General features: G+C 39.2%; 1 protein-coding gene across 6 annotated transcripts in view; it reads left to right on the plus strand.

Annotated features, from left to right (window-relative positions):
- Nucleotides 1–24,664, plus strand: part of LOC140738468 (probable E3 ubiquitin-protein ligase HECTD4) — a 318,241-nt gene that overhangs the window by 60,964 nt on the left and 232,613 nt on the right. For all 6 annotated transcript variants that reach the window (XM_073065772.1, XM_073065777.1, XM_073065774.1 and 3 more), the window contains exon 6: nt 11,892–12,030. In XM_073065772.1, coding sequence (XP_072921873.1) covers nt 11,892–12,030 — 139 coding nt within the window. The remainder of the gene's footprint in view (nt 1–11,891; nt 12,031–24,664) is intronic.

The raw sequence follows: 24,664 nt of genomic DNA on the forward strand, positions 1-24,664 counted from the left end.
CAAGTCCATGTCCTTTTATTAGAACTGGGAAAGAGATAGACTCAGTTTGATGTTGTAGAGAAAGTGGAGGAGGGTTTGAAGGTCAAAATTGACAAAAACAGGCTTCACACTAGCTGAAGAAGAACTGAGGTCAGGGTCCCAGAAAGGATTGAAACAAAGATGCATCCTGCAAAAAGGTGGTCCTTCCTTTGGCCTCTGTGATTTTCCATAGTTAGTCCTTTGATCTGGATAAAGTAGGAGAAGTTGAAGGGGAAAAACTCATGTTTTACAGAGAAACAGAGAATCAAAATATGCAAGGCCAAAAGACTTTGGATGTTTAAATACATAAATTACAATGCACTGTGAAAGCTAATCAAGGATTCCAGTTTGTCTGGAGGAATTAAATTGAGAAATAGAATTGAGAATTGTGAATTGTGCAGTTGAAGTTGTTTAGCTAGGAAAATAATACAGATAAACCAGAGAGGAGTAATGGAAATTTACCAAGCTAACATTGAGCTATAAAGTTGTAGCCATGCAGGGAGTTGGGGAAGAAAATAAACCAACTTGGTCTCTTTTGAAAAGAGAAAGTTGAAGAGTATCATAAAGCAAAATTTTAAAAGAAATAATGACTAGTTTTGAGGGGAGAAATGTTTCTATTTGCAGTAAATGCAGAGGCTATCAGTGTTACATGGAATTCAGAAACTTTACCTAGAGCAGGGGTTCCAAACCTTTTTTTGTACCGTAGACACCTACCATGAACAGAGGGGTCCATGGACCCCAGGTTGGGAATACCTGACCTAGAGAATGGTGAGGATATGTAGAATTTGTCATAAAGATTAGATAAGGTGATTAATACAGATGCATTAGGAAAAAGCTGGGGAAGTATAAGAAGGAGAAGAAAATAGAGCATTACGCTGATATTTGTACAAAGGATTGGAAGAGGTTTGAGTGGAGCATAAATACAGGCTTGGACTTTAATTTGTGTTATACTCCATGTAATATATACTGTACATTGAATTATAAATGGTCACAATGTTTCCTGTTCTTCTGTTTCTCATCTGTTAAGTCTGGGAACTTCAGTAATGCAAAATTAGTAATTCCTGGGATGATTGTTTCAAATGAAAAATTTTGAGATGAATGCAATAGTCAATCAACTATAATGCCTCTCTCTTGTACTATGTTTTGGTCACAAACTATTTAAAAAATGTGAAAGATCAAAAGAAAAGGGTAGTGGTTAATCGAGTATCATAGTTTAATATACTCCTGCACCTATTTTCTATGTTTCTATAACTGAAGCATTTGTCTGCCTTTTCCTTTGATTTGATTTCTTTTCCCCACCCATGTCTACTGGGCCATGCACCATCCTGTGGCCAAGTATCATCTGCATGTTAGGTTTTTTAAAGCCACATTCTTCTGAACAAAGGCTGAAAATGTAGTTCTGCTGAATAACTAACCATACCATTCCATGTGACATACTAATATGCAAAATAATATGTTGATGCCATAATTTTTTAGTATTGCCTGTATTTTTCTGCCTCAAGATGTATGGTCTTGAGGTTCTTAAAACCATGGTGATCATAGGCAAGGGATTCCCAGGAGTCAGTGAGGATGTGGTACTTAACAAAACTTAAATGCAATCTTTAATCTGTACACTAATGTCTTTCTATGTTAAACTCGGAGAGGTGCATCTGTTTGGGTACTCTAATCAACTCAGTGTAGCTGACAACAAGTAACCAGGGTCATTGTTTTCAATGCCATCTTTTGAGAATAAGGAAGCTTTTATGATTAGCTAATATTGCTCAGGGTATATGAAATGGTACATCAGGAGAATATATAATATTCCATAAGAATTTATGTTCTCCATATACCTTTCCATTTGTGACAATATGCAAAAGAAGAAAAGATAATGACAGTGATCAAGCCTTCGATTTGAAGTGACCAAATAAAGCCTTAAGCAATTCATTGTTTCAGATCACTGACACAAGAGATTTTATTATGCAAGTGTAACCCCCGGGTCGCCTCAGGCTCGCTCAGCTCGTTCTCGTCTAGGGGGAGCAGCCTTCGGTCCCGCCAAACTGGGTAATCAGCTGGTGTGGATGCTATGTGATGTCCCCGCCTCGCCCAAAACAGACAGTACACCAAATGCGATTAAATGAGTACAATTTATAAAGGTTACTATAACTAAGCGATTAATAATGATACAGTATATATGAAGGAAAAAAATAAAGAAAAGACACCAAACTTATCAAAGTCCAAACCACCTCGTGCACAACCGTTGGAGCTCAATTACTGAAGTCTTCTGGCCTCCATTCGATCCCCTCCGAACTCCTCGACTTGCAGCTCAGGACCACCCGAAATGGTCAACCAAGCACATCTATCGTCGTCTCCTCTCCTCAGGGTACCTCCTGGCCTTGGACCCCCACTTGGGGTCCATTCCTCGCCCAGCTTACAGCATCGTGTCCTCTCTCTCTCATCCCCTCGCGCCGATCTCCCCAAAATGCCCGTCAACAATAGTTTACAGACTCAGAAGAAAGAACAACATTAATCCCAATTGGTTAACAAAGGAATACAATTCTCGTTATCAGTAAATTTTAACCCAAACAAGCTTCCAGCACTCTCTCGCAACAAAGAAGCATTCCTACTTTTAACAAAACAAAGAAGCCATTTTCAATTAATATACACAGTAACAAAGAAAAAGAAGATACCCCCTTTACACAAGGAAACTCATCAGTAAGAGTAAAATGGCAGGAGTATTGAAAATAGTCATTGTTATAACAACAATTGCTGATTGCTCAAATAATACTAACCGGCACCTGAACAATTCAGGAATGCAAGAACGAAGTTTGAACTTCCTGTTTTAGATTGCTGATACTAATTAAAGTAATAATGAAATAAAGTTTTTGTCTTTACTCCAAGGATGAAGCTAAATATAATGATGTAGGGAATGTAGAACAACTAATAACACTAATGCAAAAATGCATGAGGGAGCTTAGCAGTTATCTTTTAAATTGGTAAGAGTAACAAAAGCTGCAGATCAATTTTGGATTGATTTCTCCACTTGTTCATTTAGTGCGTGGTAAGATTCCACAAATACTGAATCACTTAATTATTTGTCCACATATCAATATGCCATTTAACCTGGCAAAGATGGGGCATCCTAAATTTCATCTTATCCTCATCTGATAAGAGCATGTATATTACAGTCGTGGTCTGAACTGCACCAGAGAGCAACAAAAGAACTAAATTCCAGAGAGGAAGCATGAGTGATTCCTCTGTCATTTGAAAATTTAAGGAACAATTATTAGGGAGGAAAACAGTTTGTGGTGGTCATCCGAACCTGGCAATGGAAATTAACACTGTAATAATTAGCAAACAGTTTCCATTTGTGACACCTTATAATGAAGCATTTTGCATCTGGATTGCTGAAAGATTCTTACAAATTTGTAAGATGAGTCCTAAAGAAGGATCTCAGCCTGAAATGTTGATTATTTGTTTATTTCTATGGATGTTCCCTGACTTGCTGAGCTCCTCTAGCATTTTGTGTATATTGCTTTGGATTTACAGTATCTGTAGAATTTCTACTGTTTAAGATTTGTACAGTGTTCAAGCACAAAAGATTTGTACTACAAACATTAAATAAAAATTAACAAAAATGATTCAGATCATTCTAGTTTGGCACTTAGTGCTTTGACTTTGACATTTATCAATATAAATATCAAGAGCATTTGACTAAAGAGGCCACAAGAGCTAAGCAAGTGATTAGATCACAAAGTACAAAGTAAGAATATGGAAGAACATTCTCTATTTGTTTGTACATGTGTTACTTCAGCAGCATGGTGAAAATTTGGCATAATTTATGCCAAAGCAGCCTACTTGATTCACACCCAATTCACCAATTTAAATATTCAGAAACAGAGGCACACACATAATGCAGTGTGCACCATTGACAAGTGCTGTAGTAATTTACCAAAACTGAAATTTACTTCTTTTAATGCACAGTATTTTGATTAGACTTTACCCAGCTACTTTGTACCATAAAGGTATGTTTGCCCTACTCTGAATTGGTGAGAAGGAGATGTTACATATTCTTCAATAAGTATTACTGTGGTTAAGGTTAATTTTTATAATGAGTTATATCCTTGCAAATATGGTAGTGAATAAAGGTAGACATTTCAGTTTGTGGGAAATCTGGGTTTATTTAGTTGAAATAGTAAGTTAGTAGGACTAGGAAGGATGTGGAATAATTATAGTAAAGTTTCTATTCTGCTGTTTCAATATGCAGTTTGACAATTAGTGTTGCTTTCTAATTATCCCCTCCTTGAACGTTCTTGCTTTATGATCGAAGTACAGCACTTTGCACTAAGGTAAAAGTTGAAGAGGGACGTTGTCAAATATTGCCTAAAAGCTTCATTTCAGCTTTATTAGAAGCAAATCCTCCACAATCCAGCAATTCTGTTTTTCATTCTGTATATTCAGTAGATAGGGATGCCTTCAAAGTATCGATGTTTGTTGTCCATTCAGACTTGTTTCTGACTAAGTACCTTGGTAGACATTTGGAGAACAGTTGAGAGACATTTAGTGAGATTAAAGTCACATACATGTCAAATTAAGTAAGAATGTCAGGTTTCTGTTAAAATAGTGGGTGGAGCTTAGTTATAATGGCACTAAATGGCAACTCCTTTGCTTGCATCTTTGGAAACAGCTGTACTTCCATCTTCAATATCTCTATTTTTCCTTTTCAGGGTTCTTTTGAAGACCCTGACCTGGAGATGCACGCTGACTTTGGTTCTTTGCGGGAATGGGACCTGCACTCAGTATTTCATGACTGGCTGTTATTCGACATGCCAAGGATGCGCCTAAGAGCTTGGTCGCCTTCGGAGGTCCAAGCTCTCGTGGCTGTGGAGTCGGGCGGATTGAAAGTCGGTGTCCTGGCAGATCGGTGTGTCATGGGAATAGGAAGATCTCTGGCTATGAGACCCAAGATCTTTGGGCAGAGAGCTCGGAAAAAGTGACACAACGGACTTTTAACATTGTAAACCGGTGAGCTGGTTGTTATGTCTCCCCTTTCGCTGTGAAACGGAGACACCTCTCCCTCCCTTACTAGGTATGTCGAGTACCAGGTGAACAGGTAGTCTTTGGGTTACTGCAAGTCTGTGTCTTTGCTATTCGCTTATGTGTTTGGTGGTGGGTGCTGATGCTTTTTCTGTCGGCAGGCGAGGGGGATTGATGTCATGCTACTGCTTGTGTATGGGAGGGGGAGCAGGAGGGAGCATTGGGGTTCTAACATTTGACTGTCATTCAGTCTTTGGGGCACTCCTCTGTTTTCCTGGATGGTTGTGAAGAAAAAGCATTTCAGGATGTGTATTGTATACATTTCTCTAACATGAAATGTACCTTTGAACCTTGAGATATTACTTGAACCAAAAGGGCTTTCACAACAGTGCAACTGTTTCATGTTCACAATGACTGATACTAGATTGATTTAATTGCTTGAATTTAATATCCCTAGATACCATGAGATTTCAATTTTTGATTCCAGATCAGTAGTCAGGGCCTTGTTTACTAGTCCAACAACTTGACCATTATGCTATTGTATTCTTTAACCAAACGATCATAAAATACAATAGGTCTATTTAATGTCAGAGAAATGTATACAATATACATCCTGAAATTATCCTCTTTTACAAACATCCATGGAAACAGGAGTGCCCCAAAGAATGAATGACAGTTAAATGTTAGATCCCCAAAGCACCCCTCAGCTCCCCCTCCCATGCATAAGCAGCAGCAAAGCAATGACTTCCCTCCCCCACGCACAAAAAGCATTGGCATCCCCCCCACCGAGCACTGAAGCATGCAGCAAAGCATCAGTAAAGACATAGAGTTGCAGTACTACTCGTTCACCCAGTATTCAACTTACCACAGGCTCTCTCTCTCTCTCTCCCTCCCTGATAAGAGAAAAAGAGCAAGAGGGGAGACATAACAAAGCAACTCGCTGATTTATGGTGTTTAAAGTCTGTTGTGTCACTTCTTCTGAGTTCTACCCAAAGAACTCGGGTCTCTGGGCACAGAGCCAGCAGCCAGCTTGCCGCTTACAATCTTACACCTCCCATGGTGCATCAGGCGTGGTGGCGGTGCTGGCTTCAAATCCACCTGCCTCCAGAACCACGAAAATCTGGCACCCTGAAGGCACACTGGTCTTCCAGACCACATCCTTGGTGTATCGAAAAGCAGCCAGTCGTGAAGCCCCCAGAGCGGGTCCCATTTCCGCAAAGAACCGAAGTCAGCATGTAACTCCAGGTTCCAAATCATCACTGATTATCAAACTTTGTATCTTTCTGATCTGTTAGTTCTTCAGTCAACAAGTAGATTAAAAAAGAGGGGGAGAGTAAGCCATTCCAGCCCTGCTGTCATTTATGGATGATTATTTCTGCATTATTTTCCTGGTTGTTCCCCATGTCACCAGATCCTACTTTTCAGAAATCTTTTGATCTTGGATAACTATGTATGACTAAACAAATTCTAAGGATAATACTATTTGGCTGTCTTTTATGTGTCATTTGGTAGTCTACGTCATATTGATGAAGTTTGCTAAACTATATAATAATGAAATATTTTATGTTAAAAGTGGTTATATTTGAGAGCTTATGTTTTGAATTTGGTCTGGGGCAAATTGTTTTTTTTCTTTCGTATTTGATTTTCCTTTCATGTTTATTCCCTTTGCTTTACCAATTTAATCTGTGCTAGGCTTAGAGAAAATTATTTCCCTTTAGTTGTGATGAATTGTTGGCTGAGCAGCATCACTGAGCTCTTACTGCGCCATTGCATTTCCTTAGGAGTATGAGATAAATGAGCATCTTTTGCATTTCCCTAGTTTGGAGATGACATATGAAGCACCATACAAAGGTGTAATACTATTTCTTGATGCAGAATGTTAGTAGATCAGATTGTACCCTTATGCTGTATCTTAAACAGAGGGCTATGTCTTTTGTCCATTTGCTAAATCATTGCAGGCTTTAGACTAAAGTATTGGGAACATTTAGCCAGCCGGTAGTGTAGTGGTATCAGCACCGGACTTTGAGACTAATGGTCCCGAGTTTGAATCTGGCTGGCTGCTTGTACTTCCCATCTGTGCTGGGTTGACTGTCAAGCTAGGAACTCGGCCTCATTTTTAAAAAAATGGTCAAATGCTATGAAAGCTGCAAAAATGCCATCTGATGTGCCACAAGTTGTAAAAAGGAACAGCAATTGTGAACGTTAGCACTACTCATTTCTTAGCCTCTCTCACATTGCAAAAGAATAGTGCACTAAAATTGCTCCATTTCAGTGACTTATGATTTCATTTATGGGATTTGAATATTACTATCCCTAATATTTTTTTGAAATGGTTCACATTGTCACTAAGTTGTAGTGTAAGTGCTGATTGTTTCTTTGTGCTACACTACATAATGTGTTGGGAGTTGCAGAATAGATTAGCCGCTTTCTTGATAATGCCAAGACAAATGGAACGATTGATAAACTTGGTCACTGTACTGAAACAACCAATAAGTTTCAAATATGTTACTTTGCATCTTTGAACTCTTAACTCCAAAATGCACATGACTCTGTTAATTGTCATAGTCACTCCAGATAGAATGTACTGTTGAAAGACCTTCATCTGGCTTCATTCTCTTGTATATGAACTATACTTCATCCAGAAGCTTTTGAAACTGGAAGCTACTTTGTGTATTAATGTTAAGACAGTGTGTTTAGTTTTAATGCAAAATATTATTACTAATACTGAAAGTTTTAAAAATTGATTCTGGCACCACCAGATCAGACAACATTAGTGGAGAGAGAAAAATAGCGATAAAGTTTCAAGTTGAGATTTTTTTTAAATCAGAAAGCACAAAATGAAAATTTAGTAACAGCTGCATGTGCCAGTATTAGAATTGACATTTTGGGTAAAATTGCTGCTTTTCGCATTTACACTTTGCAATATCATCTCTATATCCCTTTAGTTATTGTCTTTCCTCCCAGAATGGACTTTTATAAACCTTCCCAAACCACAACCTCTCCCCCCCTCACAAGTTTAAAACTAATATTTGAGATGAAACTGAGCTCTGATGAAAAGACATATTTCAGTTTTTATTTCATAAAGTTTGCATATGCAGAATCGCAGTAAAGTGCATTATGATTTATGATTTTGTTCTCTTTGAGCTTAATATCTTGCAAAACCTAAAATAAAAAGATTATTTGGTCTAGTAATCCAATGTGTTGCCATGTTGCAGCTTCTGTTCATAATCACCATGTCCTCCCTGCTTCATAGAAACTTAATCTCCTGGGAAAGGTGCAAACCCAGAGCTTGAAGTCTTAGATAAAATTAAGGAAAATAATTGGACCTTCTTGTGTTCCTCATAGAGGACGTTTACATTCCAGGGTGCCTTAGTTCCTGTCATGGAGAGTTAATATATACACTGAGATTAGCTACCTGCCTTGGCTACTGCTGGTGTTGCTCTAAATAGAAGGGATAGATCACTGTGGAGGATGTGCTTCAAGTCCAAATCCCTGTTTAAAAAGTTGCTTAATCTAATGAATCATTGTCCTAGCTTGAGATACCCTTTTTAGAAACTTAGTTTAAGGATGTTAAAATGAAATATACTATATGCCCTATTTAAAAAAGAAGTATGCAAAGGCTAGATTTTGACCTTCCATGCCATTTGTGAATTATGCTCCACTGTGTCAGTAAAATAAATAGTGTAAATAATTTAAGGTGGACCTTAATCATTCCCTCCCTTAATGTTATGCTTAAATTTCTGTTGGCTGTACTCATCAGTAAATTGATATAATTCTGCATAGAACAGCTCTGGAAGGACATTTTATATGTAAAAGGGACATCACACCACTTACCAGGCTAATTGGGTTCAAGTAAGAAAACTGTAGTCCCTTGAAAATGAAAGATTAGCAAGGATAGATATGAGTGTACTGGTATAAGAGTTGAGAATAGAGTAAGAACAAGAATACTCAAAGGTAATGACACAGAGTGGAAATCTGGAGATCTTCTCTGTTCCACAGTTGTTTCCCTCCCGTTACATCTTACCCCCAAAAAAGCTGAAACTAAATCAATTGAAAGTTTCAAAACTGAAGTTCACTTATATCAAGAATTTCATATTAAGGAAGAAGGCCAGGTATATAGAACCACATTACATCAGGTGTATTCAACTTCAGTGTTAGAATGAGCTTGGCGGGGGGTGGGGGGGTGAACAAGTGGGCTTCTGCATTCTCAAGTACTCATGTTCTGGTGGGCTTGCACACTTTCACCTTAAAGCTCAATATTATTAGCATATATCATGAAATTTATTGTCTGCGGCAGCAGTACAATACAATATATAATAGAAAAAAATTGTGAATTACAGGAAATGTATATTAGTTAAGTTAGATAGGTGCAAACATAGAAATAAAAAGTAGTGAGGTAGTATTCATGGGTTTAATGTCCATTTGAATTAACACATTTTAACATGCTTATTTAAATCAAATCATCAGATTAAATAATCAGAAAATGTAATCATATTGGCTGTCCTTAAATTTAGTGTCTATATTTTAATCTTAAGATCTTGTGCATTGTCAGGGTAAATAATGTAAAAAGAAGTCTATTTAAACATAAGATAAATTGAGTTGCAGTTTAAGCCATTGATTTCAGAAGTGGGTGTAATTTTGTAACTCAATATCTGAATTGCTCTTTTCAATAACAGCTTCAAATCTGCATTTTGTACCTTTGTGTTAACTCTGTATAGTTCTCCTTTCTAATGTACATTTGTTATTTTAATGAGTCTGTGCTCTAGATTTAGAAGCTTATATTCTTGCTTTTTATCCAAATAGAATACCAAAATGATGAATAATCACTATAGACTTTTTACATTTAAAGTAGCATTTTGTGCTGCAACTTTAAAAGTGAAATATTGAATATTAAACCTGCCTTTGCCAATCCAAAGTAAGAGTTGAAACCTATTTTATAATGTACTGTCAACTTTTAATAATTTTATGCTTTCCTTATCTCTGGAAACATCCTGATAAATCTTTGCTCTTTATCAAGGAACTTCATATTGTGTTTTGAGCAAAATTGGTTGTAACATTCTACTTCTGTTGAGGACTAAGTAATAGTGTTGTGTTTTCCCTTGCCTCAACTGCATTGTCTCTTACAAACCTCATACAAAGTGAAATCAATTGACATAGATAAATACAGGGCTTCGATTCCAAATGAGCTCAATACCTTCCATGCTCGCTTTGACTGTCAAAACATGGAGGAACCATCACAAACTTTCACAGCCCCGATGACCTCTGAGAGCATCCTTCAGGAGGGTGAACCCATGGAAATCATCTGGCCCAGATTGGTAACCTAGCCAAGTACTAAAGTCCTGTGCTGATCAACTGGCTGGAGTGTTCACTGAGATCTTGCCTTGGCAGTCTGAGGTACGCACCTGCTTTAGGCAGGCTTCAATTATACTGGTGCCTAAGAAGAGCATGGTAACCTGTCTCAATGACTGGTTGCACTTGCATCCATAGTGATGAAATGTTTTGAGAAGTTGGTGATGAAACATTCCATCTCCTGTTGAGAAGGGACTTGCATCCACTCCCAATTTGCCTACGGGCACAACAGGTCCACTGCAGATGCCATTGACTCTTCACTTGTCCCTGAAACATCTGGACATCAAAGATGGAAGCTCTTTATCGACGCAACTCAGCAATACTATCATCCCCTTTAAAGAAATCAGTAAGCTTCAAGACCTTAGCCTCAATACCTCCTTGTGGAATTAGATTCTCGATTCCCTCACTTGCAGACCTCCAGTCGGTTCAGATTGACAGCAACATCTCCTCCACAATCTCCATCAGCACAGGTGCACCAGAGGCTGTGTACTTAACCCCCTGCTCTGCTCGGTTTACTCTTGTGACTGAGTGGCCAAGCGTAGCCCCAATCCCATATTCAAGTTTGTGGTGCCACAACAACAACTTTTTACTGAATGTCACCAAGACTTGGGAGCTGATTATTGATTTCAGATGGTTATTGATTTCAGGAGGAGGAAACCAGAGATCCATGAGCCAGTCCTCTTCTGGGGATCAGAGGTGGAGGGGTCAGCAACTTTAAATTCCTCAGTGTTATAATTTCAGAGGTCCTGTCCTGGGCCCAGAAAGTAAGTGCAATTACGGAAAAAGCACAACAGTACCTCTACTTAGGAGCTTACAAAGATTGGCATGACATCTATAACTTTGACTAACTTCTACAGATGTGTGATGGAGAATATATCAACTGGCTGCATCACAGCCTAGTATGGAAACACCAATACCATTGAACAGAAAATCATATGAAAGGTAGTGGATATGGCCCAGTTCATCATGGGTAAAACCCTCCCCACCATTAAATGCATCTACATGGAGCATTGTCATAGGAATGCAGCATCCATCATCAGGGACCCCTACCACCCAGGTCATGCTGTGTTCTTGCTGCTGCCTTCAGGAAGAAGGTTCAGGAGCCTCAGTACTTATACTACCAGGTTCAGGAGGAGTTGCTACCTCTCAACTATCAGGATGCTGAACCAAAGGGGATAACGCCACTCAACTACACTTGAACTGTTCAACTATCACTGAACTGTTCCCACAACCTATGGACTCACTTTCAAGGACTCTTCATCTCATGTACTCATTATTTATTGCTTATTTATCTTTTTTTTTGTGTTTTCAGTTTGTCTTTTGCACACTAGTTGTCCACCCTGTTGCTGTGGTCTTTCATTGATTCTGTTATGGTTATTTGATTTATTGAGTATGCATGCAAGGAAATGAATCTCAGGGTTGAATATGGTAACTTTGAAAAAAATGTTTTATTATCTTGACAGAATTTTGCCAGTCACATTTCTATTCAGGATGCTTTCTTTTCTCCCCAGCGGTTTTGTCTATTGTCGCAACGATGAACTTGAGGCTGGCTGGATTGCCTTTGGCAGTACAATTCTCCTTCACCGGCCTGCCTCCTTTGATAGCAAACCTCATTACATCTTTCAAGTGATCAATCAGTATACCCTGCAGGTAACAATATGTCCTCTAAGCATTTTGCATTGTATGTTATTAACACTGTTGCATTTGAAGAATTTTCAAGGTTAATTTGTTTTGATCTTGCTAATACAGTATTACTGAAACAGATTTAGTTATCGTCTGAATTTTTGTTTAAGCAAATATTAAAGCTGCATTTAAGGAAATTATGTCAAGTTGAACTGATTTTACTTTTGCTGTAAAATACCTAATCTGTGAAACAATTTGTTAGAGCTTGATTTGGTGAACATTGCACAGCAGGAAATAATATTTTTCGTGGTGAATAATCCATCCTATTCTATTAAAAAACTGGTGTGTTAACGGTAGTCATGTATTGGAATAAAAGGGTTTTAACTTTTGAACTTTAAGCTAGATTTTGAACATGTACTGTACTGCCACTTTTTGTTCTAACTATTTGGCATACAGATACAAAGTTAACTAACAATAAATAAATCATGCAGTTTTCTAATATCATAGGAGAGTTAGAAAATATGGCTTTTGAATTGACATCCTCAGTTCCATTTTTATTTTGTATTCTTCAGCATTGAAGAAAATATTATTTAAATTGCCTAATAATTATCAATATATGTAGCGGATCTTTCTTTAATTCTGAGGACGTTAGGAAAGTTCAGTATATAGTGCCATATTGCCCACTACTTCTCAGAAATATCAAAAATAATTTATATGAGCTGGTTTGAGTGGTATAAGTAGGTAGTTATTACAAAGGGAAATTATTTACTTGGTAAATTTGATTAATATTTATATCTGAAAGTTGCTTAAATGGTTATGCTACTTTCCAATTTGTAATGATTTGCCATTGACAAGGGAAAACGGATAATTTAGATGTGAATTTGTTTTTGGAAAGGAATTCCAGGTATTAACTCAAACTTACTATGTGCGATCTGCTGTTGCTTTGACTATTGAATAGAAAAAAATGTTTGCAACATAATGTCTTTAGATGCTTCATTCAAAATCTATGCAAGATTATCACTTTTTCTCACAGATTAATTATTTATTCCTGAATTCAAGGATTTCTTCCATACCTGAAAAAAGTGAGTGGTGCTTCCCATCTCCTTGCAGCTTTCAAATATTCTTTGAATAGCTATTAATCTAATTCTTCTGAATAACTTGCAAGTGAGCCTGAATCAGAGACATTCTCTGAAAATCTGTTGCATGTGCCAGTTAACCTCTAGAAAGGGGATTTTTAAAAATGCAAAACAATGTAGCCTTGCTTGATGTCTGTGAATTTGTGATTTGTTGCTTATAATTCCGTGTTTGTTGTCTAGTTTTAAAGAGCTTCCTTATTGCAGTAGAATATTTTTTATTACTTCAAAGCAGTTTATCTTGGTCAAGTGGAAGAGAACAAATTAAGAAAATGCAGGTCTTTGAAATAATAGAATAACTCAAATGAAGTAAGGATAAGTTGACAAACAAAATAGAAATAAATGGGTTTGATGAGATAGTGATTTTAAAAAAATGAATTTCTCTGCTCAAGTTTTTCCACTGTGAAGTCTAGAAATATTCAGCAATATTTGACAGTTTAGAAGGATAAGCAGAAAGTAGAAGGAGGTGTTCAAATTAGAGTATAAAATCACTGTAGTGATGCGGAATGTTTACTCAGAAACTGAAGACATTGAGCCAACTTGGGTGGAGGTAAGAAATGACAAGGTTAAGAAATCTCTTGTGGGAGGAGTAAATGGCCCCCAGCAGTATCTCTGATTTAAGCAAAAAAAAATCAAGATGTAATGAAGGCTTTTAAGATAGATCCAGCAGTAATTCTAGGTAACTAATCATCATATCAATTTGGCAATGTGTTGATGCTATATAGCAGATCATTTCCCAAAGGGATATGTTGAGGAGTTTTGGTATTGTATAATGAGAATTGGTTAATGATCACAGCACATTAGAAAATTCGGTTTCAGTTTGAGAATGTGTAACTTGGGTGTGAAACTGGTGGCATAAATGGAGGTATCAATTGCTGAAGTAGACTGGGAAATTAAAGAAAAATTAGCTTATCAGTGGAAGGCAATTAAAAAGGCAATTAGTCATTAAAGCTAGGGAAGAAAGACATTTAGTTATGGCTATCTGAGGAAGACATAGAATGAGATTTGAAATGTGAAATTGGGGAAAAAAGATTAATTTTTTAGGAACAGCCAATGATGATTTGGAGAGAGAGAGAAAAAATATATATGGAATGAGAGCGTAGTAACAAATATATGAAAAAACGATAGTGGAAGCTACAAGTATACAAAACACAATGAAATTATACAAGAATTAAGTGAGTAGGTAGGAAGTTGGCGGATGGAGTATTACTCTTGTAAATTTAAATGAATACAAATTAGTTCACTGAAGCTTTCCTCAAATGGCAAACCCAGCTTTCCTTAAACCAGTAACATTAGTTTATGGAGACCAAAACTGTACAGAATATTTTAGGTGTGGTCTCACTAAGATCATATGTAATTGCACAGGACATCTTTACTCATGTTCTGAAAGCTCATCGTAATGAAGGCCAACATAATGTTTTCCCTTCCCCCCCCCCCCCCCCCAATAAAACCCAACACGCCCTTTCATCATTCCTATCTCATTCTGACTTAAAGTAGCTCTCTGTGGCTTCCGACACAGTTCTAGCAAATGGCAGAATTAGCTTGAAAAATGTTACTGCCCATTGCACCATTGGCGTCTAGGTCAGCAATGAAAGTCCTCCATCTCTAGTGGTGTTCAGGACTTGCTTCATTGTATCAGTAACTTCCTCTCAGTTTCCACTACCGTTAAGTCATGCAAGTCTTGGGTGGAATCTCAGGAAAAACATTGCACTGAGATGTAGAAGGATTCTTCATTGCTGTTTCTGTAACAAGTTTGTTTGACCAGTCAGGGTTGTTAGTCCTGAGTTGAACCCCTGAACTTGGAGAAGCAATGGACTCCTCTTTGTCCTCTACACTTTGACCTATTTGTCATGTGTGACCCTACCAAAAGCCAAAGCATAAAACCCTGTCTCCAGTCAACATAGCTCTCCAGGTCATTGAGGCATGCAGGCCTCCAAAACACAACAAGGTTGTGGTCCTCTTGGAGGAGCTTGAGGAATAGCACCCCATTTTCCATTCAACCTTTGAGACTGAATATAAAAGTTAGTAATTTCAGATTACCCAAATTTTCTGTTATATGTTGGAACTGGATGATTGTACTTTAAGATTATCCACCCCAATAAATGATTATTTTCTTCTCTTTTACCACAGAGCACTCTCCTTTTGATTTGGCTACTACTTGCATTTCACAGATTTGACATATCCCTTGCTTTTGTTTTGTGCCTAACTTAATGTTTTTCTACATTATATTGCATCCACTTTATTCCTCTCCACCTACTCAGTTTGTCTGCATCTTCTTAAAGCCTATTTACATCTGTGTCCCACCTAATTTATATAATCAGCAACTGGAAAATATGACATTCTGTATTCTTAGCCCAATTGTTGAAGTAGATCGTGAATATCTGGAGTCCATGAAGCAAATTCTGCAATAATTACAACTTGTCAACCTCTGAAAGATCTGTGATTTTCCAGACTTGCTTTCTTTCCAGTAATAAATTCCCTTCATTTGTCACTGTTTTACCCAAAATCCATGTGCTCTAACCATCACAAAATGCTGGTGGAACGCACCAGGCCAAGCAGCATCAATAGGAAGAAGTACAACAGCACACACAAAATGCTGGTAGAACACAGCAGGCTAGGCAGCATCTATAGGGAGAAGCGCTGTCGACGTTTCGGGCCAAGACCCTTCGTCAGGACTAACTGTAAGAAGAGATAGCAAGAGATTTGAAAGGGGGAGGGGGAGATCCGAAATGATAGGAGAGGACAGGAAAGGGAAGGATGAAGCTAAGAGCTGGAAAGGTGATTGGCAAAAGGGATACACAGCTGGAGAAGGGAAAGGATCATGGGATGGGAGGCCTAGGGAGAAAGAAAGTGGGAGGGGAGCACCAGAGGGAGATGGAGAACAGGCAAGAAGTGATTGTGTGAGAGAGACAGAGGGAGAAAAAAAAGGGGGGAAATAAATAAATAAATAAACAAACAGACAAATAAGGGATGGAGTAAGAAGGGGAGGAGTGGCATTAACAGAAGTTAGAGAAATCAGTGTTCATGCCATCAGATTGGAGGCTACCCAGACAGAATATAAGGTGTTGTTCCTCCAACCTCAGTGTGGCTTCATCTTGACAGTAGAGGAGGCCATGGATAGACATATCAGAATGGGAATGGGACGTGGAATTAAAATATGTGGCCACTGGGAGATCCTACTTTCTCTGGCGGACAGAGCATAGGCGTTCAGTGAAACTTTCTCCCAGTCTGTGTCGGGTCTCACCAATATATAGAAGGCCACACCGGGAGCACCGGACACAGTATATCACACCTGGAAGGACTGTCTGGGGCCCTGAACGGTGGTGAGGGAGGAAGTTTAAGGGCAGGTGTAGCACTTGTTCCTCTTATAAGGATAAATGGCTGGAGGGAGATTGGTGGGAAGGGATGGGGGGGGGAACAAATGGACAAGGGAGTCGCTTCGGGAGCAATCCCTGTGGAAAGCAGAAAGTGGGGGGGGTAGGAAAGATGTGCTTGGTGGTGGGATCTCGTTGGAGTTGTGGAAGTTACAAAGAATTACTGAAGTTGAGGCGACACTTCACCTTGAATCAGCTGGTGTGGTATACTGCGTCCGGTGCTCCCGGTGCGGCCTTTTATATATTGGTGAGATCCGACGCAGACAGGGAGACCGTTAGCTAAACACCTATGCTCTGTCCACCAGAGAAAGCAGGATCTCCCAGTGGCCACACATTTTAATTCCACGTCCCATTCCCATTCTGATATGTCTGTCCATGGCCTCCTCTACTGTCAAGATGAAGCCACACTCAGGTTGGAGGAACAACACCTTATATTCCGACTGGGTAGCCTCCAACCTGATGGCATGAACCTTGATTTCTCTAACTTCCGTTAATGCCCTCCTCCCCTTCTCACCCCATCCCTTATCTATCTATCTATTATTTTTCCCCTTTTTTCTTTTTCTCTCTGTCTCTCTGCCCATCACTCCTTGCCTGTTCTCCATCTCCCTCTGGTGCTCCCCTCCCCTTTTCTTTCTCCCTAGGCCTCCCGTCCCATGATCCTCTCTCTTCTCCAGCTGTGTATCCATTTTGCCAATCAACTTTCCAGCTCTTAGCTTCATCCTTCCCTTTCCTGTCCTCTCCTATCATTTCAGATCTCCCCCTCCCCCTCCCACTTTCTAATCTCTTACTATCTCTTCTTTCAGTTAGTCCTGACGTAGGGTCTCGGCCCAAAATGTCAACTGTACTCCTTCCTATAGATGCTATCTGGCCTGCTGTGTTCCCACCAGCACTTTGTGTGTGTGTTGCTTGAATTTCCAGCATCGCGTTTGCTCTAACCATGTTGAGCAAGCTGTGTTTGACGATATTGAACAAAAGAATGAAAAAATCAAAGTTGTGTTTAAATGGCAACACACACAAACTACTGGTGGAACGCTGCAGGCCAGGCAGTTTTCTATAGGAAGAAGCACTGTCGACATTTCAGGCCAAGACCCTTCGTCAGGACTAACTGAAAGGAAAGATAGTAAGAGATTTGAAAGTAGGAGGGAGAGGAGATCCGAAATGATAGGAGAAGACAGGAGGGAGTGGGGTGCAGCTAAGAGCTGGAAAGGTGACTGGCAAAAGGGATACAGAGCTGAAGAAGGGAAAGGATCATGGGATGGGAGGCCTAGGGAGAAAGAAAGGGGGAGGGGAGCACCAGAGGGAGATGGAGAACAGGCAAAGAGTGATGGGCAGAGAGAGGAAAAAAAAGGAGGGGGGAATAAATAAATCGGGGATTGGGTAAGAAGGGGAGGAGGGGCATTAACGGAAATTAGAGAAATCAATGTTCATGCCATCAGATTGGAGGCTACCCAGTCGGAATATAAAGTGTTGTTCCTCCAGCCTGAGTGTGGCTTCATCTTGACAGTAGAGGAGACCATGGATAGACATATCAGAATGGGAATGGGACGTGGAATTAAAATGTGTGGCCACTGGGAGATCCTGCTTTCTCTGGTGGACAGAGCATAGGTGTTCAGTGAACGGTCTCCCAGTCTGCGTCGGATCTCACCAATATATAAAAGGCCGCACTGGGAGCACCGGACGCAGTATACCACACCAGCCGACTGACAGGTGAAGTGTCGCCTCACCTGGAAGGACTGTCTGGGGCCCTGAATGGTGGTGAGGGAGGAAGTGTAAGGGCAGGTGTAGCACTTGTTCTGCTTACAAGGATAAGTGCCAGGAAGGGAGATCGTGTTTAAATGAGATGAGTTTACAAAATGTTGTAGTATGAAACAAGCCAGGTGTACAAAACACAAATGATTGGCATGCAACTGTTGCATTAGGAGAGGTAATGGACTGCTGGCTTTTATTTGCAAATGGTAAGGAATATATTTCTTTTAAAAAAAAGCTTTGATGCGGTGTTACAGAATGCGCAATGTGAAAACCAAAACAGTGTACAGTCGGTTTTGTCTTCATGTTTAAGTAAGGGACATACTTGCCTTGGAGTTAATGCAGATGAATGAGGAATTGGAAAAATAAGTTAAGATTTGTCCAGTACTCAGTGGAGTACAAAAGAATGAGATATGGTCTTATAAATAGATTGTAAAAGATGACATGAGATTGCAAGGATCTGGAAAAAGAATGAATATGCTGGATTAACTCAGGCCAAGTAGCATTGTGGGTGGTGGGAGAGGTTATTGATGCTTTGTGTCGAGCCAGTATAAAGAGAGATGGACGTAGGTGAGAGGTACATTGAGAAGGATTAAAGGATGATGGCAGAAGGAGCAAGGTAATTGAGGAGGAGGGCTGGAGTTAGGAGATGTAAGCAGATGGCTAACAGGTGAAAACTGGCAAGGAACAAAAGCAGATGGGGGTGAGAGGAGAGGGTGAAAAGGAAACAGAGGTTGAAGGTGATAAATGGAACACTGCACCACCTCTTCCACTGCCTTTGACCTGTTGCTGATTGTCTTGTATTTTTTGCATCATACTCTTGTATATTTATTCTTTTAAGAGAGCTTTTAATGTCTTGTATAATTTAAGTACAATTTATAGTCTCTATCTGCACCTATAGTGGCGCAAGAAAGTTTGTGAACCCTTTAGAATTTTCTCTTTTTCTGCATAAATAGGACCTAAAACGTGATCAGAACTCACGCAAGTCCTAAAACTAGATAAAGGGGGACTTCCGGTAAGATGGCGATTGTTTAGCTGCTCCGAACTTTTGTTCCGTTAATGTCGCTATCTTTGCACTAAATGTCTCCATTTTTTAAACCTTAGTTAGGAATTTTTTCGGTATCTCTTACTTGCCTGTGAACATATCTAACTTACAATGTCTAGCAAGAGTTCTAAATCCGGGAGAAAGGAGGCTATCGCTCCTTCGGACGAGACTTTGGCTGCGCTCGGAAGGCTCCGAGACGAAATTTTAAAGGAATTTAAAACCGCTTTCAAACAGTTGGAAGACAAACTGGATCGGATCAACGATAAAGTGGACAAGCATGCTGAACACTTATCTCGCATCGATTCGACTTCTGAAGATTTAGAAAGTCGTGTTCGATACTTGGAGACTCTCTGTTCCAGCCTAGAGGAAAAATCTAACAAACTTTTTTCCAAAATGGTGGATCTCGAAAATCGCAGCAGGCGATGCAACCTCAGAATTCTTGGATTGCCAGAGGCGACTGAACAGGGATCAACTGTGAAGTTTTTCGCCGAGTTTCTCTGTGAGATATTTGGGAAAGATTTGCTTCCGAACCCGCCCGAGCTCGAACGGGCACACAGAGTTTACGTTCCCCCCGGAATTCTGGGCTCCCGTCCGCGACCAGTAATCTTGTGTTTCCATCAATACCAGGTAAAACACAGTCTGATTGTAGAGGCGCGTCGCAGGGGGTCTCTTCCTTTCAAGGATACAACCATTCGCTTTGTGGAAGATTTTGCACCCCAGACCTTAAAGATGCGCGCTGAGTTTAAAGGCATAATGAAAGTGCTGTTTGATCGTGGTTTTAAACCCTCTCTTCGCAATCCTGCTGATCTACGAATTAAGCTTAATACTGGAAAATACAAATGGCTCAGGTCGGTGAAGGAAGCTGAGGCATTTGTGGCAAGTCTTCCGGCTATCCAGTCATCTTCGGAATCTGATCGGACCTCCTAAAATGGTGGATAAGTACTCCTCGTAGTAAAATTACTTTTTCTGGACTCAGACTTCACTTGAATCACTCAGACACTATTCATTGAAACTCTAAGGGCTGTTGACAATCTCTCCCAGGATTTGGTGTGTGTGTAATCTATTTTTACTCTTGTATAACCTTATCTACAGAGTTTTACAACTGACTCTAACTTGTTTTGAAGGTTCGAAGTTTTTAGTGAAGGCCTCCCTGTTTGTTGGTTCACAGTTTAATTGCTGATTTATTTTTCCCCTTTTTTTAATATTTTTTTTTTCCTTTCTTCATCCCTTTTTTTCTAATCTCTGAATTTTTTTCTCTCCTCTGTAAATGGTTGATAAATACTCGTCTTGAATTTATAATTTTCCCCTTCCTCTCCTTTTTTTTTACCCTTTTTTTCCCTTTCTCTTACTTTATTCTTCTATAATTTTTCGCGGGTAGGTTAGATTTGGTTTTCTTCCGATTTTCTCTGTATTAAGTTTTATATTTCTGCAGAAGGTGTTCTAATCTGTAGTTATGTTTTCCAGTGCATAAACTAGTTACTATTTGCTATAGTATTTATACGGAACTGTTGTCGATGACACAGATCTGGAAGTTGTATTTGGGTTAATTTTTTTGGTAGAGCTAGCTACTTGTTTTGGTAGCCGTCTAGTTTTGGGTTGTGTGGATGGGGTGGGTTTTCCAGTTCCAACATCACTCACTGTATTTATTGTTTCTCTTTATTGCTCAGGACATGTATATGTTTTGATTTTACGAATCTATGTTTACATTTCTGCTCCCAGACTGCTAGTGTACTGCTTGACTTTTTATATGCCTGCTGCCTTTTATGCATTAGTAATTGATAATGGCTAGTGCACTTAAATTCCTGAGCTGGAATGTAAAGGGATTGAATTACCCTGTTAAAAGGAGGAAGGTATTCTCACATATCAAACAACTCAAAGCTGACATTGCTTTCCTTCAAGAAACTCATATTCGTTGTTTTGATAACTCCCGACTTCTGTCAAAGTGGGCGGGTCAGCATTTTCATTCATCCTTTGCTGCTAAAGCTAGGGGAGTCTCCATTCTTATTAACTCAAATATTCCTTTTGAACTCCATAATAAAATATCTGATACAAATGGCTGTTTTATTATTGTTTCTGGTAAACTATATAACACTAAAGTTGCACTAGCAAACCTGTATGCTCCCAACTTTGACGATGTTAACTTTTTTGAACGGTTTTTTTCCTCACTACCAGACTTAAACTCATACTCTCTTATACTGGGTGGTGACTTCAACTGTTGGTTGGATCCTAAACTGGATCGATCGTCCTCTGTTACCAGATCACCTACTAAATCTGCCTTAGCTATCCAATCGTTTCTCTCTAAATTTGGTATCTCTGATATATGGCGTTTCCTCCATCCTACGGAGAGAGATTATTCTTTTTTCTCACATGTTCACCATACCTTCACTAGAATTGACTATTTCTTACTCGATAACCAACTTATTCCATTTGCCCACTCTTGTGACTATCAGAGTATACTGATTTCTGACCATGCCCCAATTACCCTCTCTCTGAACTTTCCTGGTCTCCCTCAGAGGAATAAACACTGGCGGTTTGATTCAACTTTATTATCGGATGATGATTTTCTAAAATTTATTAAGGATCAGATAACCTTTTATTTTAACACTAATACATCACCTGAAGTGCCATCCCAGATTGTCTGGGATGCCATGAAAGCATATCTGAGGGGTCAAATAATCTCTTACACAGCAAATCTCAACAGAAGATCCAGTGCAGATCGATCAGACCTCATTAACCAGATTAAAGATTTGGATCAAATATATGCCAAAACTAAGAACCCTGAATTATACAAGAAGCGCATTGAACTCCAAACTAAATTTAACCTTCTGTCCACTCAACCTGTCGAACGCCAACTTCTCGAAAGCAAGAGTCGCTTTTACATTCATGGGGATAAGTCTGGTAAATTCCTAGCCAATCAGCTGAGGCATTCCAAAGCCAAACAACATATTACAAAGATCCGGAAGGAGAACGGAGACTTTACATCGGATCATTTAGAAATTAATGACGCATTTAAAAAAAAATTTTTCTCGGCTTTATTCCTCTGAATCTCTGAATGACAATATCTCTGTTGATCAATTTTTACGTAATCTGAATATCCCCTCACTCTCATCTGATTTCAAAGCCAAACTCAATGCGCCTATATCATCAGAAGAAATATCTTTTGCAATTTCTGCACTGTCCTCAGGGAAATCTCCTGGACCTGATGTAGAATTTTATAAATCATTTTCCTCACTTCTTTCTCCTCAGTTACTTTCAGTATTATCTGACTCATTTAATTATGGCAAATTGCCACCCTCTTTCAATGAGGTATCTATTATTCTTCTTTTAAAAAAGGGCAAAGACCCAACAGAGTGTTCCTCGTACAGGCCGATCTCTCTGCTCAATGTTGATGTAAAGATCTTAGCTAAAGTGTTGGCTCATAGATTAGAAACTGTTATTCCCTCCATTATCTCTGATGACCAAACAGGCTTTATTAAAAACCGTCTCCCTCTTTTTAACATTCGGTGTCTATTTAATATTTTATACTCAGCTCCAACTGGGACTCCTGAATGTGTTATTTCCCTCGATGCGGAGAAAGCATTTGATCGTATAGAGTGGAACTACCTCTTTGCAGTCTTAGAAAAATTTGACCTCGGCCAAAGTTTCATCTCTTGGATCCAATTGCTGTACCTGTGTCCTACTGCTTCTGTTCTAACTAATTTTCAGAAATCCCAAGTATTTAATCTCAAACGTGGCACCCGTCAGGGATACCCCTTAAGTCCCTTTCTCTTTGATTTGGCTATAGAACCTCTGGTGATAGCGTTTCGAAACTGTCCTGAATTGACCGGGATTTGGAGAGGGGGTGTTGAGCATAAAGTTTCTCTCTATGCTGATGACTTATTACTCTTTCTCTCAAATCCGTCTACATCCTTACCTCTAATGTTTTCACTTCTTGACCAGTTTAGCCAGATCTCTGGCTATAAACTCAACTTACATAAGAGTGAACTTTTCCCAATAAATAAAGAAGCACAAGAAATAATATTTCGTGATCTCCCTTTTAAAGTAGTCCATAATCAATTTACTTATCTTGGAATTACAGTCACAAGGAAGTTTAAAGATCTCTTTCGTGAAAACTTTGTCAACCTTTCATATGCTATAAAACAGAGTCTGTTACAATGGTCACCTCTATCTATGTCTTTGGTAGGTCGTATTAATGTTGTTAAAATGTATGTTCTCCCCAAATTTTTATACCTATTTCAATCTATCCCAATTTTTATTCCTAAATCTTTTTTTGATTCCTTAGACTATTATTTTGTCATATCTGTGGCAGAATAAGCGCTCTAGAATTAATAAAATCCACCTCCAAAAATCTAAAAAAAGAGGGTGGCATGGCTTTACCTAACTTTCGCTTATATTATTGGGCAGCTAATATACGTTGTGCTACCTTCTGGTCTTTCTTCCACGGCCAACCCGAGTGCCCTAACTGGGTGGCAGTGGAGTTGAGCTCCACTAAAGAATTATCTATATCTGCACTTCTTGGCTCTGCACTCCATAGCAGTCTGCCCAGATCAATAGTTAATCCTCTTGTTAGACACACTTTGCGTATATGGGCTCAGTTTAGGAAATGCTATGGTTTCCAGGGGTTTTCCGTTTCTAGCCCTGTCGCACACAATCACCTTTTTTTTACCTACTACGTACGATTCAGCATTCCATGTTTGGTATAGGAAGGGCATTAGACATTTTGAAGATCTTTTCATCGATAATCGCTTCGCTTCTTTTCAGCAGCTCTCTGTTAAGTTCAACCTGCCTAACGCTCACTTTTTCAGATATCTCCAAATCTGACACTTTATTGCTCCTTTAATTCCTAACTTTCCTGAAATGCCTGCGAAAAATGCTATGGACCTATTTCTTTCCATTAATCCACTAGGTAAAGGTTTAATATCAATTATCCGAGATAAACTAGCAGCCTTACGACGGGCCCCTGTGGATAAAATTTAAATGGCCTGGGAGCAGGATTTAAATATCTGCTTATCCGAGGAGAGCTGGGACTCAGTTCTCAAATTGGTTAACTCAACCTCTCTTTGTGCTCGCCATTGCCTTTTACAGTTTAAGATTGTTCACAGAGCCCATATGTCTAAATCTAAGCTATCTCGATTCTACCCTGGCATTAGCCCACTCTGTGATAAATGCAAGAGGGGCATTGCCTCTCTCATCCATATGTACTGGCTCTGTCCTAGCTTGGAGAAATTCTGGAAAGATGTCTTCACTACATTATCGGGTATTCTGAATCAGCACCTAGAACCAAACCCCTTAATTGCTCTGTTCGGTTTTTGGGGCGAGACAGATTTATGTCTGGGTCTGACCAAATGCCGAATACTATCCTT

The sequence above is a fragment of the Hemitrygon akajei genome, chromosome 14 (assembly GCF_048418815.1).
Source record: "Hemitrygon akajei chromosome 14, sHemAka1.3, whole genome shotgun sequence".
Lineage (NCBI taxonomy): Eukaryota > Metazoa > Chordata > Chondrichthyes > Myliobatiformes > Dasyatidae > Hemitrygon > Hemitrygon akajei.